A 21,405-nucleotide genomic window follows, 5' to 3' on the forward strand; every position below is an offset into this window, starting at 1 on the left:
CTGCCCAACTGTGACACTGAAGATGCCAAGCGTGAAGACACTTCCCACTTGGGGAGTCAATGCAAGATAGAAGAAGTTACCCTCCAACCGGAGGGCCCAAGAGAGAAGATAGAAGAATAAAGAAGACGAACGACACACCCGCCCCGGGGGCCACCGCCGGGTCACCATCTGGAGAAGACCCGGACCGGAAGTACCGGCAAATCTCTAATGAATGAATAAAAGTCTTTGAAAGGGTAATGGGACATAATTACACACCCATTGAAAGAAAACCAAAGTGCATATTGGTATACTTGGATTTTGCTGAGGCATTTAACAAATGCGATCATGAAGTAATGTCATGTAGTATTGTAAATTGAGGGCAACAAGTATAATGGAGAAGTGGGAAGTTGGGTTTTTAGTTTTCTGGCAAACAGAACACAGAGTAGTAGAGCAGCAAGCAGAGCAAAATTCAGCATTAGCAAAGTAAAAAGCTCGGTGCTTAAAGACACCTCCTAGTGTGTACAGATAAAAGCACTCTCCATAGTTTCATTCCATCCTTTGTAGATACCAAACTAAGCACGAAGATCGCCATGGTAGAAAACACACAAAAATTGCAAGTTGTAAATAAAGTCTTCCAATGGACAGTGGAGAATAATGTGATGCTTGGTGGTGTCAAGTTCCAGCTCCTTATGTACGGAAAATGAAAAACTCATGTGAGAGACTATTCAAAATGCAGCATCACCAAACAGCGATGGGAACATGTGAAAGTTTTGAGTGTAATAATATCAACTGATCTTTCAAAGAACAAAACGAGGGGAATATCATGAAAGACAGGAATATGTTGGGGTGGATAATGAAAATTTGCAAAAGTGAAATAGTAGTGTCAGTGGTAACACTTTTCAGATCACTTACTCAGTATTGTTCAGCGTTCATGGCTCCTTTCAGAGCAGAAGAGATAAGAGCTACAACACATACAGTTCTGCAGAGAGCCAATAAAGTATTAATATTACTAGGAACCCCTCAGTGTGTGTTCCCTGGAACGGAGGAGATATAAGTGATAAGATTTCGTTCGGATTTTTAACCCCAGAGGATTAGCCACCCAGGATAACCCAAGAAAGTCAGTGCGTCATCGAGGACTGTCTAACTTATTTCCATTGGGGTCCTTAATCTTGTCCCCCAGGATGCGACCCACACCAGTCGACTAACACCCAGGTACCTGTTTGCTGCTAGGTGAACAGGACAACAGGTGTAAGGAAACGTGTCGAAATGTTTCCACCCGCCGGGAATCGAACCCGGGCCCTCCGTGTGTGAAGCGGGAGCTTTAGCCACCAGGCCTTGAGAGGCTGGTTACAACTTTGCACACTGCCATAACAACATACTGGAGTGAGGGATATAGGAGAATGTGTAAAATGAACCCAGTGAAAAGCTGGGGCTCTGTGAGCATAATAAGAGACTAAAGCAAAGACTACCACAAGATATCAGAAACGCTGCCAGAGGAAGTGTGAAAGTCTTCAAGAGGAAATTGGACATGTACCTCCAGAAAGTACCAGATCAACTAGGCTGTGATTATGTCGGCCAGCAGGAGGAAATGTAAAATAAAGCAAGTGAAAAGCAGCAGAGCTGTGCACAATAAGAGAACATTTTATCAACATCTCTCTGACCAGACTTTTTAATACCTTACCAACGGATATCAGAAACACTACTGAAATAAGTGTAGAAGTGTGTGTGTGGATGTATGCCCTGTTGGGGTTATATTTCGTGTCAAGCCAGTGCTGCCATTTTGCGGGCTTAGGCCTAGCTTCAGTCCGTGAGATGCTGTATCATTCTCATTTGACAGCCTACAGACAACAAGTCCCTTCCTCCATCTCTCCCTGGTTGGCTCCCAGGGCAAACTTGGACACACTGCCTGTATAAGAACACCAGTGACAACGTTTATTTCCTTGCGTGGTTTACATGTTATAGAGTATTAAATACAAAGAAGGCCACTAGCATGCCTAGGCATTTCGGGCAGACTAATACTAATTCTTACTCTATACTGATATAGGTTCTGGAGCAGTACATTTGAATATACATTATTAGATACATAATTAGATATATAATTAGATACATAACTAGGTACATAATTAGATTTATGATAGTGAGGTAGTATAGACATATAACAATATTATTAATAGTAAATTTAGTAATGGGATTGGATTTATCTTGCCATGATACACTGTTCCATTTAAAACTCCTGTATTGGAAGAGTATCTTAGCAAACTTAGGACTAACTTAAGATTTAATAGGCAATAGCTTTATTAGGAATTTTATGTTTACAGTCATTTGGGTGAGTGCAAGTGTAAATTAGAGGGAATTACAGATAAAGAGAGTAAGACTGTATTGTTTTGGATGTGTTCATGATACAAAAAATGAGAAACAGGTGGTTTTCATATAGCTAGCTGATAATGGGGTGTGTTAGGGAGATAATTTTTTTTTTTTAACGGTAGTTTTGAAAATGGTGCTTGAGTCTGCGGTTCTAGAATTTTCAGGTAGGGAGTTCCAGATTTTAGGGCCTTTTATGTATATCGAATTTTTATGGAGGTTTAGCCGGACAGGAGGAATGTCAGAGATTTTTGTGTCTGGTATTGTATCTATGGGTCCTGTTGCAACTATCAAGAAAGTGTTTTTATTTTAGGGTTAATATGAGAGTTTATGGTTCTGTAAATGTAGGTTGCACAGTAGTGTGAATGTTCTGTACAGTGAGTAGGTTTAGGTCTTTGAAGAGTGGGGGGGGGGGGGGGTGTTGTCTAGCATTGGATTGTGTGATAATTCTTTCTGCGGGTTTCTGCTGGGTTTTTATCGGCTTTAGGTGAGTTGCTGCTGTTGATCCCCAGGCACAAATAGCATAGGTGAGGTAGGGATGGACGAGTGAATAGTATAGTGTGGGTAGGGCTGATTGTGGTATGTGGTAACGTATCTTGGAGAGGATCCCAACTGTTTTGCATACTTTTTTGTTATGTGTTGGATATGGGTGTTGTATTTCAGGTTGCTGTCAAGGTGCAGGCCCAGAAATTTGCCCTCCTTACGTTTAGCAACAAGTGTGTTGTCAATCGATATGTTCAGCTGGGCAACACCAGTTCTGTTCCCAAACATTATGTAGAAGGTTTTGTCAGTATTAAGTGTAAGTTTATTAGCAGTCATCCAGGTCGATATTTTTACAAGCTCTTCGTTAACAATAGTGTTGAGTGAGGCAAGATTACGGTGGGAGATGACAGAGTCATCCTATGCTACGTCTACTCCTCCAGAGAGTATTATTCACCGCCAGTTATTTTTGTTGATATGTTGAGAGGTTAAGAGAGTGGTGAAGCAATGTAAAAAGAGAGCAAATGAGAGAGTGGGTGAGATGTTATCAACAAATTTTGTTGAAAATAAGAAAAAGTTTTGGAGTGAGATTAACAAGTTAAGAAAGCCTAGAGAACAAATGGATTTGTCAGTTAAAAATAGGAGAGGAGAGTTATTAAATGGAGAGTTAGAGGTATTGGGAAGATGGAGGGAATATTTTGAGGAATTGTTAAATGTTGATGAAGATAGGGAAGCTGTGATTTCGTGTATAGGGCAAGGAGGAATAACATCTTGTAGGAGTGAGGAAGAGCCAGTTGTGAGTGTGGGGGAAGTTCGTGAGGCAGTAGGTAAAATGAAAGGGGGTAAGGCAGCTGGGATTGATGGGATAAAGATAGAAATGTTAAAAGCAGGTGGGGATATAGTTTTGGAGTGGTTGGTGCAATTATTTAATAAATGTATGGAAGAGGGTAAGGTACCTAGGGATTGGCAGAGAGCATGCATAGTTCTTTTGTATAAAGGCAAAGGGGATAAAAGAGAGTGCAAAAATTATAGGGGGATAAGTCTGTTGAGTATACCTGGTAAAGTGTATGGTAGAGTTATAATTGAAAGAATTAAGAGTAAGACGGAAAATAGGATAGCAGATGAACAAGGAGGCTTTAGGAAAGGTAGGGGGTGTGTGGACCAGGTGTTTACAGTGAAACATATAAGTGAACAGTATTTAGATAAGGCTAAAGAGGTCTTTGTGGCATTTATGGATTTGGAAAAGGCGTATGACAGGGTGGATAGGGGGGCAATGTGGCAGATGTTGCAAGTGTATGGTGTAGGAGGTAGGTTACTGAAAGCAGTGAAGAGTTTTTACGAGGATAGTGAGGCTCAAGTTAGAGTATGTAGGAAAGAGGGAATTTTTTTCCCAGTAAAAGTAGGCCTTAGACAAGGATGTGTGATGTCACCGTGGTTGTTTAATATATTTATAGATGGGGTTGTAAGAGAAGTAAATGCGAGGGTCTTGGCAAGAGGCGTGGAGTTAAAAGATAAAGAATCACACACAAAGTGGGAGTTGTCACAGCTGCTCTTTGCTGATGACACTGTGCTCTTGGGAGATTCTGAAGAGAAGTTGCAGAGATTGGTGGATGAATTTGGTAGGGTGTGCAAAAGAAGAAAATTAAAGGTGAATACAGGAAAGAGTAAGGTTATGAGGATAACAAAAAGATTAGGTGATGAAAGATTGAATATCAGATTGGAGGGAGAGAGTATGGAGGAGGTGAACGTATTCAGATATTTGGGAGTGGACGTGTCAGCAGATGGGTCTATGAAAGATGAGGTGAATCATAGAATTGATGAGGGAAAAAGAGTGAGTGGTGCACTTAGGAGTCTGTGGAGACAAAGAACTTTGTCCTTGGAGGCAAAGAGGGGAATGTATGAGAGTATAGTTTTTCCAACGCTCTTATATGGGTGTGAAGCATGGGTGATGAATGTTGCAGCGAGGAGAAGGCTGGAGGCAGTGGAGATGTCATGTCTGAGGGCAATGTGTGGTGTGAATATAATGCAGAGAATTCGTAGTTTGGAAGTTAGGAGGAGGTGCGGGATTACCAAAACTGTTGTCCACAGGGCTGAGGAAGGGTTGTTGAGGTGGTTTGGACATGTAGAGAGAATGGAGCGAAACAGAATGACTTCAAGAGTGTATCAGTCTGTAGTGGAAGGAAGGCGGGGTAGGGGTCGGCCTAGGAAAGGTTGGAGGGAGGGGGTAAAGGAGGTTTTGTGTGCGAGGGGCTTGGACTTCCAGCAGGCATGCGTGAGCGTGTTTGATAGGAGTGAATGGAGACAAATGGTTTTTAATACTTGACGTGCTGTTGGAGTGTGAGCAAAGTAACATTTATGAAGGGGTTCAGGGAAACCGGCAGGCCGGACTTGAGTCCTGGAGATGGGAAGTACAGTGCCTGCACTCTGAAGGAGGGGTGTTAATGTTGCAGTTTAAAAACTGTATTGTAAAGCACCCTTCTGGCAAGACAGTGATGGAGTGAATGATGGTGAAAGTTTTTCTTTTTCGGGCCACCCTGCCTTGGTGGGAATCGGCCAGTGTGATAATAAAAATAAATAATAATGTGTGTACTCATGTGTGGGTGCAGGGGTTGAGTGACAGCTCCTGGCCCCTATGTGTGCGTGTGCAGCAGATGAAAATGTATGTGTAGGTGGTCATGACGTGTGTGCAGGATATTAGTCAATACTTCTCATTAGTTGTTGCACAGACATACCAGTCAGAGGCAGACAACGAGTACGTAATAATGGGCAACTCTGCCATCATCAAGTGCGAGATCCCATCTTACGTGGCCGACTACGTCTCTGTACAATCGTGGGTGGACTCTGAGGGCCAGGTCTACTTTCCATCTGAGAGCTATGGTAATTACTCAGCTTAGGACCTCCGCATTTTCAGCTTTAGCTTTTAGAGCTGAAGATATGTAGCATATTTTGTAAGTTTTTACAAGAAAGAATTTATGAACCATGCTGATTCACAGGGCGTTTAAACCGAATTTTCGATCATACCTTTTGTTTCATTATCCAGAGAGTTTAGGAAGACCTGGCGGATGACTGAATATCATTCTTGGCTCTCTTCATTTTCTCTGCTTACTTTAATATAGTTAAGTAAGGTTGGTATGTTTGCCTCCTCATTTACTACTGCCTCTGCCTGCCAGTGGTGCATCAGAATTACCATTTGGAGGCTCATAACCAAAACGTCATCCTGGGCAACTCTGCCATCATCAAGTGTGAGATCCCATCTTTCGTGGCCGACTTAGTCAGTGTACAATCATGGGTGGACTCCGAGGACAGAGTCTACTATTCCAGCTCCCACTATGGTATATGTTCACTTCCTCACTGAACTCCTAATGATATCTTATTTAAGCTGTCCGTACATTATAACTTGTGTATATTTTCAGAGTTACTAATGGAGTATTCCTGCACCACACAAATTATTGTAATTTTGTTTCTTATTAGCTGAGTTGCCTCAGTTATTTATTTGGTGTTTTAATTCCGGCATGTCAGTGGTGGCACAGAGCTACCAGATTGAGGCTGACAATGAGCACGTGATTCTGGGCAACTTTGCCATCATCAAGTGCGAGATCCCGTCCTTCGTGGCAGACTTCGTGAGCGTGCAGGCATGGGTAGACTCAGAAAACCAGGCCTTTTACCCCTCTAATAACTATGGTAAAGCACCTCTCTTGCCTTAAACATTTTACAAATTTCCTCTGGGCAGAACTTTGCTCCTTTATGTGCTTTATTTTCTTTGCAGGTAATTCACATAGAAATTATATTTTGTTGACCCTAATGATATTACTGTTTTTCCTTATTACAGAGAACCATAATTTGTTGGGCTAAATTATTATATTATTGTAAACTGGAAACGCATCTTTAAATATGTTCTTTTATGAATATCAATTAAAATCTCTTTAAAGACTGACTGCTGCTCTTTAAGTTATTATTAACAGTTAAATTATCTTCGAAAATTTACACTTGGTGCCAGATCAGTCAGGTTGTGATGGATATGTGGGGCAGCGGGCCTCCAGCAGCAACAGCCTGGTTGACCAGGCAAGCACCAGATGAGCCTGGCCCATGGTCGGGCTCCAAGAGCAGTGAAACTCTCGAAACTCTTCAGAGGCATATCAGAGGTAAAGGTCTCACCGTGGGTACAAATCAAGTAATGGTGATAATTTTCCAGGGTTATTTTGTTGCGTGCAAGTATTATTACTATTATGATGATGTAGAGTGATGAAAGTGCCACCTCTGGATCAATCTTTTCTCTAGTCTTATATTTTATTTATTTTATTAACACATCGCGACATAGAGAGGAGGTCGAGTCATGACTCCTGGCCCCCACCTCAAGCTTAGTCGTCCGGCATTATTGGTTTCTGGCTTCTTGAGTCTTATCATACCGCATCTTAAAACTGTGTTTTGTTCCCCAAAGAGCTCTAGTCAGCAAAATAAAACTTGAGGCTGCCAGAGTGAAAAAATCTGTTAATACACGATACTCGTTCCAGTTATTTTTCTCATTCTCATTATCTGACAGACAAAAATTTATAGCACTGTATCTTCCTTTGCAGGTGATATAAAGAGGTCTTTCAGTGGGTCACAGAAAGCGGTACGATTTCAGGATAAATTTTAGATACTGCACTCCACTGTAAAAAAAAAAATGAAAAACAAATGGAACTGAGTATAAAACAGGTGCAAGCCACTCAATAAACAAAAAATGGATGCGAGGCACTTAGTGATAGTGTAAGAAAATTGATAGGCTAGATTAATAAAACCTTCAAAATTTAGAGGTGCCAAGCTAATGATGTTCTTGAGACTAGAATATAGTGGAACCTCGGTTATCGAATTTAATTCGTTCTAGATGTCGATTCGACAACCAAAATGGACGACATCCAAAACAATTTTCCCATAAAGAATAATATAAATAGAAATCCGTTCCAGACCCCGAATGACAATATAATAATTTATTAAAAATGTACTGACTACTTAAAACTGTAAAAATGAATAATAAAAAACTTCAACTGGAAAACTACAGAAAATGAAAATTTAACTGCTTCTTGCCTGTCAGAGGAGAGCTAATGGCATACTGGACACAGGAGATGGAGGAGAGGAGGGGGTATGTTACTGCTTGGAAGGAGAGTCACCTCCTAGTAATATGTCAGGCAAATGTCCTTCTGGTGGTGTTTATCTTCTTTATCTCTTTTCATCACTAACACTGTTCTGGCTCACTGTTTCTTTCTCACTAAAAACCTGACCTGTGAGGTTTGCTTCAGGCTCTGTGTAAACACTTGTCTAAATTGAGATATTACACTGTCATTGTACATGTTAGAGAGACGGATGGCCACTGCTTTGTCTGGATGGTATTTTTCAGCAAACTCTTGCACTTCATGCCATGTTGAGAGCCTGTATGCAGAGGCAGATGTTCCATCTTTGACCGATCGGTGTGATGCCCATTGCCTTTGATACTCTGTTCGCTTTCATGATCTTCACTATCCTTCTACATACAGGATAGTAATGAACGCTAGTAGAGGTTTATTATTTTATTGCCGCTCCTGTTTACTCCATCGCTTTTCTTTTCATATTCACTCTCTCTTGGCTTCTCTTTAGTTGATCCCAACTGCTGTGTGCGAGAGCTTGAAGACCTGCAGTTGCTTCTCGCTCCCTTCTTAACCACTTCCGGTCTCATTCTCATGTTGTTGCAGTTTACACTGATGGTTCTAAATCCTCTGACGGTGTCGGGGTTTGCAGCAGTGTTCCTGGACAGTTTTGTGCGAGGTCATTTAGACTTGGCTAGCATTTTCACAGCTGAACTGTATGAAATTCTCAAAGCAATTACATTTATTGTGTCCAGGCCTACCTTAACATTTGTGGTAGTTTCAGCCTCCTTTAGTGCTTTGCAGGCTATCAGAAAATTTAACTTGTCTCGTCCCCTAGTTCTTCCTAAATAACTTTGGTTGCACCGCATTTCTAGCAGAAACAAAGACATCATTTTCTGCTGGGCCCTTAGTTGCGTGGATGTTGAAGGCAACGAGCAGGTGGACTCTGCTGCACGGTCAACGGTACTTGACCTTCACGTTTCATATAGGGGTATTTCATTCTCAGATTATTTTGCTGTAATCTCTAGCCACCCTCACAATCGTTGGCAATGATGGTCAGAGTTGATTCATAGCAAATTATATTCTATCTAGCCATGTTTAGGATTCTGGTCTTCATATCAGTGTTGCGGTTGGGACACGATGCTTTCCCGTCTTTGCATCAGGCACACACATCTCACTCATGAGTATCTCATAGAGAAGTTCCCTTTTCCACTCCATGAGAATTATCAGCTTCCAACTTCAGTTTGCCATATTCTTTTAGATTGTGCTGTCTACCAGTGAGCACGCAGAATTTACCTTCGACGGCATTACTATTGTAACACCCTTATTTTATCTTCCCTCCTCGCTGACAGTACCACCTTTGACTCGGACTTCCTCTTTGACTTTATGACAGTAACAGATATATTACCCAAACTTCCTTTAGCACTTCACACCACCCATACTAACTCTACTTTGTTAAACTTTCCACCCTTGCTAGTCTCTGATCAAGCATATTAAATCTTAAGTGCACCCTACCCCATCAACTCTGTATGACGCTTGTGGGTTTAGTGATTGGTTATGGTTATAATACTATAATAATTCACTGGTCAATATATTTTCTGGCCAATGATATCACACCTATTTTAGAGGAAGTTTATGGTGCTGATATCGAATATGTCATCAGTTTTGCTTGATTGGCTCTAGTTTTTGATAAATTTGGTATCCCATTGAAAAACATAAAAGTTAAAAATATATTAATCAATCGGGGCTAATTTACAAGTCGCATTGAAATTATTTTTTAGATCATTCAAAAGTCAAATCATGTAACACATACTAACGCTTCATTGTATATAATAACAGATCAACATGGTAAGATAATTCAGATACCATACCAAAACGTTTTTCGTACGACTTTCTTCTATGTTGGTCATCAGCACAGTTTTGTTGAGCAGTTAGAAAAGATGCATATTGGTTACTATTGTTCAATAAGACACATTTCAAGCTTGTAATGGAGCTGTCTATAAACAGCTGTCAATCTCCTGGTCGATATTCAAGTTCCATTCGAAGAAGTTCAGTTATATTATAGCAGTATACAAGTTCTTTATCTTGGCTGAAGTAAGGAAGGAGCTAAGTCTCTCTTGTTCAGTAAGCTCTTATTTAATTTCTTGTTGTAGACATTTCGTCTGGATGCTGAAAGTTAGATGCTGTGACACACTGAGCTCACGTATCATGCTGTGACACACTGAGCTCACGTATCATGCTGTGACACACTGAGCTCACGTATCATGCTGTGACACACTGAGCTCACGTATCATGCTGTGACACACTGAGCTCACGTATCATGCTGTGACACACTGAGCTCACGTATCATGCTGTGACACACTGAGCTCACGTATCATGCTGTGACACACTGAGCTCACGTATCATGCTGTGACACACTGAGCTCACGTATCATGCTGTGACACACTGAGCTCACGTATCATGCTGTGACACACTGAGCTCACGTATCATGCTGTGACACACTGAGCTCACGTATCATGCTGTGACACACTGAGCTCACGTATCATGCTGTGACACACTGAGCTCACGTATCATGCTGTGACACACTGAGCTCACGTATCATGCTGTGACACACTGAGCTCACGTATCATGCTGTGACACACTGAGCTCACGTATCATGCTGTGACACACTGAGCTCACGTATCATGCTGTGACACACTGAGCTCACGTATCATGCTGTGACACACTGAGCTCACGTATCATGCTGTGACACACTGAGCTCACGTATCATGCTGTGACACACTGAGCTCACGTATCATGCTGTGACACACTGAGCTCACGTATCATGCTGTGACACACTGAGCTCACGTATCATGCTGTGACACACTGAGCTCACGTATCATGCTGTGACACACTGAGCTCACGTATCATGCTGTGACACACTGAGCTCACGTATCATGCTGTGACACACTGAGCTCACGTATCATGCTGTGACACACTGAGCTCACGTATCATGCTGTGACACACTGAGCTCACGTATCATGCTGTGACACACTGAGCTCACGTATCATGCTGTGACACACTGAGCTCACGTATCATGCTGTGACACACTGAGCTCACGTATCATGCTGTGACACACTGAGCTCACGTATCAGATCATCAAGTTTTTTCTTGGGAAAACTGCTGGGGGTGTTGCTCAGTGAGGACAGATTTCAGTTACTCCACTGTGGGGAAGCCCTTGTGGTTTAGCGCTTCTTTTTGATTATGATAATAATCCACTGTGGGGAAAAAAGCAATGTACTAAAAAAGTGGAATGAATAGAGCAATAGGTAGTGCAAAAGATTAATGTGAGGGATTTAGGACTGATAATGTCAGAAAATGTCACTTTCGTGGATCACAACTGTGTAATTATAACTGCAATGATAATTAAAACCTGGATTACTAGAACCTTCAAAACAAGAGATGCAAAGCCAGTGATGATGTTCTTCAGGTCATTTGTTCTCTGTTGGCTTGAATACTGCTGTACTCTAAAAGCTCCTATTAAGGCAGGCAAAGCTGCATATCTGGGGAAGTCCCTCAATCTGTACTCCCTGGAATGTAGGCAATGACCATACATCATAATTTTCACGTGGAAAATGCTAAAGGAACTGGTCCCAAATTGCACACAGGAACCTCTTTCTATGAATGCAAGAGGCTAAGTAGACCGTGCAAAACCCAATTACAGGCAGGGATACAATGAGTACACTAAGAGAACTCAAAACTTAAAGGGATCAAGACTGTTAAATACCCCTCATATACGAGGGAAAATGCCAACAGACAAATGGCTGTCCTCAAGAGGGAACTTGATAAGTTCCTCAAGTCTGTTCTTAATTAGCCCGGCTGTAGTTTATATGCTGGACAGCTTGCATCTAGCACCAACAGCTGGGTGATAGTCGTCCATCGAGTTGTCTGGTCTGGGGTTAGGTTGCAGATGCATCAAACCGTCTCCAGGTAAACATTCTCTCTAAAGTTTGTTGTTCATCTCTGTCCTCTCCTATTCGTATTCTCAATTTTACATCTATAAACAAAGTGATGTAGTATTTAATCCAATCTCTCACATCATTTAATTAAATATATCATGTACAGTAATGGCACTAGTACTGATCCTTTCGGGACCCCACTTGATACCTTTGCCTCTCCTTACTCTTATTCCCATTGCGCCAGTCTTTGTCATCTATAGAGTGCTCTTATGATCCACTGGAAGACTTTACCTTTTACCCCCTGATACACAGTGATCTCCCAGTTCTACCTACTGGAGGCAGAGTCTGAGAACGTGATCCGCGGCAACTCTGCCATCCTCAAGTGCAAAATACCGTCCTTCGTAGCCGACTTTGTCAGTGTGCAAGCCTGGGTGGATTCCGAGGGCAGCGACTACTACCCGACCAACAACTATGGTAATTCTCCTGGGGTTGATAAATAAGTTTTAGAGAGGGACATATGACATTGTGGGAGTTGGAAATGGTGCTGAGTTTCTCTGAAATTAACCACAGCTCATTTAATTTCAGAATCTATTTCTACTTTGTTCTTACTCTTTATAAATTTAACTTCGGTTAAAAATATAAAGTAATTTAAGAGTTTGTGACAAAGTGGTAATTTGAGCTTTGCGACGCCTCACTTATGTATCCTTCACAAGCTCTTTCCTTTTAGCTTGTAAATTGCTGCAGGAGCTGTCTTCATGCAATTTAATAATTATTTGAACCATGTTCCGTGTTACCTCAGCTGTCCTCATTGTGTGGATATTTGTGTATTTAGTGGCTGTTGTGTCAGTATGTGGATAGTTGTCAGCGTGTTCATATCTGTGTATGTGGTAGCTGTTGTCTATGTGTGGCCATGTTTGTATGCTGTTACTGTTGTGTGTATGCGGATATTTAGGTATCGCAGAAGAAGGACCTTTAAGAGGTTGCCCGATTTTTTCTTGTATTATTTCTCTAATAACATGAACGCTTTTCTTAATCATCGTCAGATTTTCAGTGTTTGTGTACAGTAATGAGTACCAGAGTCTTGAAACAGTTGGCACGTGCAGTTGCCTAATGACCAAGGTTGTTGAACTCATTCCCAGCGTCCTGGAATAGCTCCAACAATTTCAAAAACTCTCAGTGGTGTTGCCTCAAACCATCGATTTACAGTATAGTGAGGAAGAATAACCTGAGGAGTCCTGTTATTTATGCTTCTTGATATGAAGCCAAGAATTCTAATAGCTTTATTGCGAACACTTACACACTGTTGTCTTGACTTAAGATTACTTCTAACCAGAACTCCTAAATCTCTTTCACATTCAGATTGATTAAGATCTATATTATTAAGTTTATAAGTGCTATGGTTATTTTTTTTCTAAGGCATAGAACTTTCATTTGTCACATTAAACTGCATCTGCCATTTCTCTAACCACTGCATCAATCAATCCAGATCTTCCTGTAGCACTCTTAGTGTCATCAAAATTATCTGACAGCCTATTTTAGTGTTATTGGCAAACTTGCTTATGTCACTATTTATTCCTTCATCAATGTCGTTTATGTATACTATGAACAACAAAAGGACTCAACACTGACCTCTGTGGAACATCGCTTGTGATGCGTCCCCACTCTGATTTCTCGCCATTTATGCAGACTTTGTTGCCTATCCGTCAATCACGCCTCCATCCAGGAAAAAAGTTTTCCCTTCTATTCTGTGTACTTCCATTTTCCTCAACAATCTTCAGTGTGGAACTTTATCAAAAGCCTTACTGAAGTCCACATACACAATATCATACATTCATTACTATGATCTACCTCCTCAAATACCTTAATGAAAAAAGTTAGTAAATTCGTAAGACACGAATAGCCTCAGCTGATGACCTGTTTCCTGCTTTGTAGACAGGTAACATATTTGTCATCTTCCTCTTATCCGGTACTATGCTAGTTTGTAGTGATATGTTAAGAAAACTTGCTGATGGGTTTTAAGTTCTTCCTTGCATTACTTTATAACTCCTGAGAGCTGCTGATCAGGGCCTCATGATTTGTTTGGTTTTAATCTGTCTATTTGTATGAGAAACATGTCATTGCTGACTGATCATGCATAACTTTTTTGTTCAGACCTATATAATTTTTTTTTTTTATTTCTGGAATTTCCCTAGTATGTTCCTGCATAAAAGCAGAGGAAATAAGTGTTGAAGATTGTATACATTTTCTTGTGATTAACGGTAAACTGACCTGAACAACTTGTAAGTGAGACTATCTTGTCCCTGATCTTCTATATACCTGAAAAAAAACTTTTGGGCTAATCTTCGAATCCATAGTGACTAACTTTATAATTTCTTGTTTTTTTTTTATTCATTAACTAAATAATGTTCTAATTTGCTTCAAAATATTGGTCAGTAAAAAAGTATAATGATTTTTTAAAAATAAACTGGAATCTTAATTCCAGTCTGTTGGTTCTCTTGATATAAATGAGCAAACATTCCAGAAGCGGTATAAATGTGAGGAAAAAAATGTGAAATTTTCTTATCCGCTCTGAACTGTCAAATTGTCAACGGCCAACAGAGAGGCAGAGTCATGAGCTGTGAATTGACTCCTGCAGCCACAATTAGGCGAGTGCATATGCACATCAAGTGCACATATGCACACATACATAAACACAAGACTACAAGGGTGCATACATACCTTTGATGAGTTCGGAGAGTTTTACTATCGGAGCCACATATCCATCACAGCCTGGTTGATCTGGCACCTGGTGAAGAAACTTGTCCAGTTTTCTCTTCCTCCAGTTTTCACTTCTTCCCATATCTCTCACTCCAGCATGTTATGGCAGTGTGCAGATTTAGAACCAGGCCCTCGAGTTCTTTCCAGGTATATATTATCATTCATTTTTCTCTCTTCCGCTCCAACGAGTACATATTCAAGACTTTAAAGCGTTCCCAGTAATTTAAATACTTTACTGGCTCTTTGTGTACTGTAAATGATCTCTATATTTGTTCCAGCTCTGATATTTCTCCTGCCTTGAACGGGGGCGTCAGCACTGAGCAATATTCCAAATGAGGGAACACTAGTGATTTGATGTGTCACCATTGACATTATTTCCTTTGTTTTGAAAGTTCTCACTACCCATCCCGTCATCCTCCTGGCTGTCGTGATCTTTGTTTTATGTTCTTTGAAAGAAAGGTCAGCCGACATAATTATTCCAAAGTCGTTTACGTGTTCCTTGCGTTCTGTTTGGTGATCCTCTTGAGTTTTGTATATAGTGTTCCTTTTGAGTTCTTCATTCTTTCCAAACCTAAGCAGGTAGAACTTATCACCATTGAACGTCATGTTCTCCACTGCCCACTGGAAAACCCTTCTTATATCTTCCGTAATTTTTCAGTGTCTTCTACCGTATTGACTTACATGCTTATTTTAGTGTCGTCTGCAAATGGTACAAAACTGTGACGGTGTTTTTATCTATGTCTGCTATGAGGATGAAAACAGCAGAGGTGCCAGGACAGTGATTTGTGGAACTGAGTTTTTTTACCTCTCTAATGCTGGATTTTGCTCTGTCTACTAGTACTGTTTGTGTTGTGTGCGTTAGGAACACGAAAATAAATTTACCTACTTTCCCTGTAATGCTTGTGGCCCTCATTTTGTGCGCTGTCTCTCCATGATCGCATTTGTCAAACGCCTTTGCAAAATTTGAGTAAATCACGTGTGTGTTTTGGTCGTCTTCCAACGTCTCCGTAATTGTCATAGTGGTTCAACAGCTGTGACAGGCATGATCGTCTTGCTCTAAATCCATGCTGGTTTGGGTTATGCCGGTTGTGCTGGTCCATGAAATTTGTAATCTGCCGTCTCATCACTCTTTCGAAGATTTTTATGATGTGAGAAGTTAGGGTTACTGGTTTGTAATTTTTAGCTAGTGCTTTACCTTCCCTTAAGGTCTCCGGTATTTCACCGAGATCTAAGCTCCTTCTCCAAAGTATACTGAGGGCTCGTGCTAGTGTTGCTTTGCACTTATTTATAAATAGAGCATTACATGACTCTGGTGCCGGTGCTGAGCGAGTGGGCATGTTATCCATTTCTTTTACGAATTCTATGGAATTTGTACTTATGTCAGTCAGTTGGTTTGCGCTACCTTCTGCTGGAGTGAAAAATTTCTGCATTCTTTACCTTGCTGTCATTTAGTGAGTTACTGAACACCGACTCGTACTGATCTTTTAGGATTTCATTCATTTCCTGTTCATCGTCAGTATACGAGTTTCTTCTCAGTAGTGGTCCAATTTTACAGTTAGTTCTCAGCTGGGATTTCGCATAGGAATAGAAATATTTTGGGTTTCTTGCAATATCCTGTGTGACCTTTTGCTCCCTTTGTACTTCTTCTGTGAGGTATGACATCCTAAGTTTTTGCTCTTATTCAGTGATCTTTCGGCTAAGACTATCTTTCCTCTGTTGCGACATATTTGTGCTTTTAAGCAATTGAGTAACCCGTTTTCTTCTGTACCATCTCCTACGCTCTCTCTATATCGGATCTTCTGGGCTTCCTCATTGGTACGTGTTTAACACAGACCTTGTATGCTTCTACAGGGTGGCCAATAAGTTTGTTCATGTTGTTTTTGCTAATAAATATAGAAAATAAAAATTTTGATTACTACAATTAAATTTTAATGCTACCAAGATTTACACACTAATTTTTTAAAAAAAATAATGTATCTCAGATGGTGGCCTTTAGCCCGCTCGCAAATTTCAGCTCTTTTCAGGTCATTCTGCATCACTTGATGTGTAGTATCATTGCTTATTCTTGAAATTTCCACTCGACTATTTTATTTGAGGTGTTCTAACGTGTGTGGTTTATCAATGTAAACTTTTTCTCTGAGGTAATCCCAGAGAAAGAAGTCTGGAGCCAACAAATCTGATGATCTTGAGGGCCATGTGATGTCACCACTTTTTGAAATCAAACGATTTGAGAAATGATGTCCGAGTAGGTTCAATGTGGCCCTTGTTGTATGGCAAGTGGCACCATCTTGTTGAAACCTGGGCCGCTCAACTTGTCCCTCTAATTCTGGCAAGAAAAAGTTCTCGATAATTTCCATATATCAAGCAGTCTGCTACTGCTGGCTGCACACACTTCAACATATGAATCGCAGCTCGGTGGTTAGGAACTAATTGGAAGAATTTGTGAAGTTCCCACACAAAGACAACCAGAAGTTTGTAGGTAATTTTCCTTATGCACAGAGGGAGGGTGTCGAGTGGGGACCACTGACACTGAGTTCTGTCCTTCCACGTGTAAATTATGATGGACCTTAATGGCCAACATTCCAAGAGAGTGTGTGGGACTTGGAGTGTTTTCAGTAGTTCAGATAGTTAATTAAATTTATACAGGCAGTGAAGGCTCTGATTTCCGGCACAGCAATCTAGTCTGCCTTGAAGGGGGGCCATAAATATACAGCAGTATGCTGGCTTGGAGAAAACAAGTGATCATCATTGGCTAAGCATATCTTGTCATGAAAGTTCTAACCTATAATTTTCCTTGTGGTAGCAGTGATAGCATTAGTGTGATGCTGGAATTATTAAATTATTTGAGTTTGTCCTATACTCCATCTTTATTTTCTTCATTCTTCTATCCATAGCATAGCAACTAAAATTTGTTTTCGTTAAACTTCATATTGTTGTCTGAGGCCCAATGGAAGACTTCATATTGTCTTCAAGGCTCACTGTCTCAAGGCTCACTGTCTCAAGGCTCACTGTCTCAAGGCTCACTGTCTCAAGGCTTACTGTCTCAAGGCTCACTGTCTCAAGGCTCACTGTCTCAAGGCTCACTGTCTCAAGGCTCACTGTCTCAACGCTCACTGTCTTCGACGGACGCCAATTCCATAGAGATTACTGTATCATTAGCAAAGGATGTTACGTCTTCGTCGATGTTGAATACAAGAATGAGAAATTATATGGGGTGAGCACTTTGCCCTAATGAACAGTTTTTCACTGTGGTAGCCTCTGACTTCACCCTGATTATTACAGCTTTCTGGGTTCTGCCCATTTTTTCAAGTAGAAGGTAGCATTCTTTTTTTCGTTGTGTTGACCCTAGACCGGACTGCGAGGGTAGAAAAATTCTAGTTGCCGGGTACAGATATTTTTGTATCTAATGTGTGGTTGTACACAAGTTGTTCTAGCTCTTGTTTGAGCTTCCGTACTTAGAATCTACCTGGAGAGAGTTCTGAGGGTCAACGTCTTCGCTGCCCGGACCTCGACCAGGTCTCCCGGTGGATGGTCTGATCATCCAGGCTGGTAGTGCTAGCTGCATGAAGTCCAGCTTATACACCACAGCCTGGCTGATCAGAAACTCGTCCTCGTGTAGCTTTCTTGCGGCGGAGATGCGCGTGTGTTTTGTGGTGTAATATTACGAGTATCCTCGCCCCCAGTGGTCGCTCAGGACTACGAGACAGACGCAGACAAGGAGTACGTGATCCTGGGCAACTCTGCCATCATCAAGTGCGAGATCCCATCCTTCGTGGCCGACTTCGTCAGCGTTCAATCTTGGGTAGACTCTGATGGAAAAATGTATTACCCGACAGATAATAATTATGGTAATAATATGGTACTTTTTTCACGGAATAAAGTGTCTGGAAAAAAAAAAGAGCTGCTGGCTAATATATTCTTTCTCATATTTTCAGGGGTTTTGTTCCTTATTATATTTCAGATTCTTTCCTGTATTAATTTTGATTTCATCTTCAGGTAAAGGTCGGCCCAGAAAAATTATATATTTGTATCCATAAATATATATATATATATATATATATATATATATATATATATATATATATATATATATATATATATATATATATATATATATATATATATATATATGCAAAACAACCACTCTGAAAGAATAGAGAAATTCCAAGCGCTTTCGTGACTACTCACATTATCAAGGAACTATCATAGTTCCTTGATAATGTGAGTAGTCACGAAAGCGCTTGGAATTTCTCTATTCTTTCAGAGTGGTTGGTTTGCATATATATATATATATATATATATATATATATATATATATATATATATATATATATATATATATATATATATATATATTCTTACTCTTACCACATTTATCATTATTTTCTTTCCCATAACACTTCTTCAAATTATATATCATACTACACCTTCATATTATATATCATACTACACCTTCATATTATATATCATACTACACCTGCATACTATATATCATACTACACCTTCATAGTATATATACCACACCTTCATATACCACACCTTCATATACCACACCTTCATATACCACACCTTCATATACCACACCTTCATAGTATATATCATACCACACCTTCATATTATATATACCACACCTTCATATCATGCCACACCTTCATATTATGTATCATACCACACCTTCATATTATATATACCACACCTTCATATTATATATCATACCACACCTTCATATTATATATCATACCACACCTTCATATTATATATCATACCACACCTTCATATTATATATACCACACCTTCATATATATCATACCACACCTTCATATTATATATACCACACCTTCATATTATATATCATACCACACCTTCATATCATACCACACCTTCATATTATATATCATACCACACCTTCATATTATATATACCACACCTTCATATTATATATCATACCACACCTTCATATTATATATCATACCACACCTTCATATTATATATCATACCACACCTTCATATCATACCACACCTTCATATTATATATCATACCACACCTTCATATTATATATCATACCACACCTTCATATTATATATCATACCACACCTTCATATCATACCACACCTTCATATTATATATCATACCACACCTTCATATTATATATCATACCACACCATATTATATATACCACACCTTCATATATATCATACCACACCTTCATATCATACCACACCTTCAGATCATACCACACCTTCATATTATGTATCATGCCACACCTTCATATCATGCCACACCTTCAGATCATACCACACCTTCATATTATGTATCATGCCACACCTTCATATCATGCCACACCTTCAGATCATACCACACCTTCAGATCATACCACACCTTCATATTATGTATCATACCACACCTTCATATTATGTATCATACCACACCTTCAGATCATACCACACCTTCATATTATGTATCATACCACACCTTCAGATCATACCACACCTTCATATCATACCACACCTTCATATTATGTATCATACCACACCTTCATATCATACCACACCTTCATATTATGTATCATACCACACCTTCAGATCATACCACACCTTCATATCATACCACACCTTCAGATCATACCACACCTTCATATTATGTATCATACCACACCTTCATATCATACCACACCTTCATATCATACCACACCTTCATACTTTTTATCATAGCAGTCTTTCATAATGTTTATAATAGTCAAATTTGTGTTAATACCGCACCACATGTTCATAATAGTTTTTATATCACACCTTCAGTCAAGTTGGACAATAAATACATTATGTGATCATATTAACCATGACCTTACTGAACTATGTGATCATATTAACCATGACCTTACTGAACTATGTGATCATATTAACCATGACCTTACTGAACTATGTGATCATATTAACCATGACCTTACTGAACTATGTGATCATATTAACCATGACCTTACTGAACTATGTGATCATATTAACCATGACCTTACTGAACTATGTGATCATATTAACCATGACCTTACTGAACTATGTGATCATATTAACCATGACCTTACTGAACTATGTGATCATATTAACCATGACCTTACTGAACTATGTGATCATATTAACCATGACCTTACTGAACTATGTGATCATACTAACCATGACCTTACTGAACTATGTGATCATATTAACCATGACCTTACTGAACTATGTGATCATACTAACCATGACCTTACTGAACTATGTGATCATATTAACCATGACCTTACTGAACTATGTGATCATATTAACCATGACCTTACTGAACTATGTGATCATACTAACCATGACCTTACTGAACTATGTGATCATATTAACCATGACCTTACTGAACTATGTGATCATACTAACCATGACCTTACTGAACTATGTGATCATATTAACCATGACCTTACTGAACTATGTGATCATATTAACCATGACCTTACTGAACTATGTGATCATACTAACCATGACCTTACTGAACTATGTGATCATATTAACCATGACCTTACTGAACTATGTGATCATATTAACCATGACCTTACTGAACTATGTGATCATATTAACCATGACCTTACTGAACTATGTGATCATACTAACCATGACCTTACTGAACTATGTGATCATATTAACCATGACCTTACTGAACTATGTGATCATACTAACCATGACCTTACTGAACTATGTGATCATATTAACCATGACCTTACTGAACTATGTGATCATATTAACCATGACCTTACTGAACTATGTGATCATACTAA

At 39.7% G+C, this 21,405-nt stretch overlaps 1 protein-coding gene across 1 annotated transcript in view; it reads left to right on the top strand.

Annotated features, from left to right (window-relative positions):
* Dscam1 (Down syndrome cell adhesion molecule 1) overlaps positions 1 to 21,405 on the top strand; it is a gene marked incomplete in the record, with an annotated part of 1,133,347 nt that overhangs the window by 242,376 nt on the left and 869,566 nt on the right. The window contains 1 exon segment of the mRNA XM_070098007.1: positions 5,991 to 6,152. Coding sequence (XP_069954108.1) covers positions 5,991 to 6,152 — 162 coding nt within the window.

This window comes from Cherax quadricarinatus, chromosome 4, assembly GCF_038502225.1.
Source record: "Cherax quadricarinatus isolate ZL_2023a chromosome 4, ASM3850222v1, whole genome shotgun sequence".
Classification (NCBI taxonomy): domain Eukaryota; kingdom Metazoa; phylum Arthropoda; class Malacostraca; order Decapoda; family Parastacidae; genus Cherax; species Cherax quadricarinatus.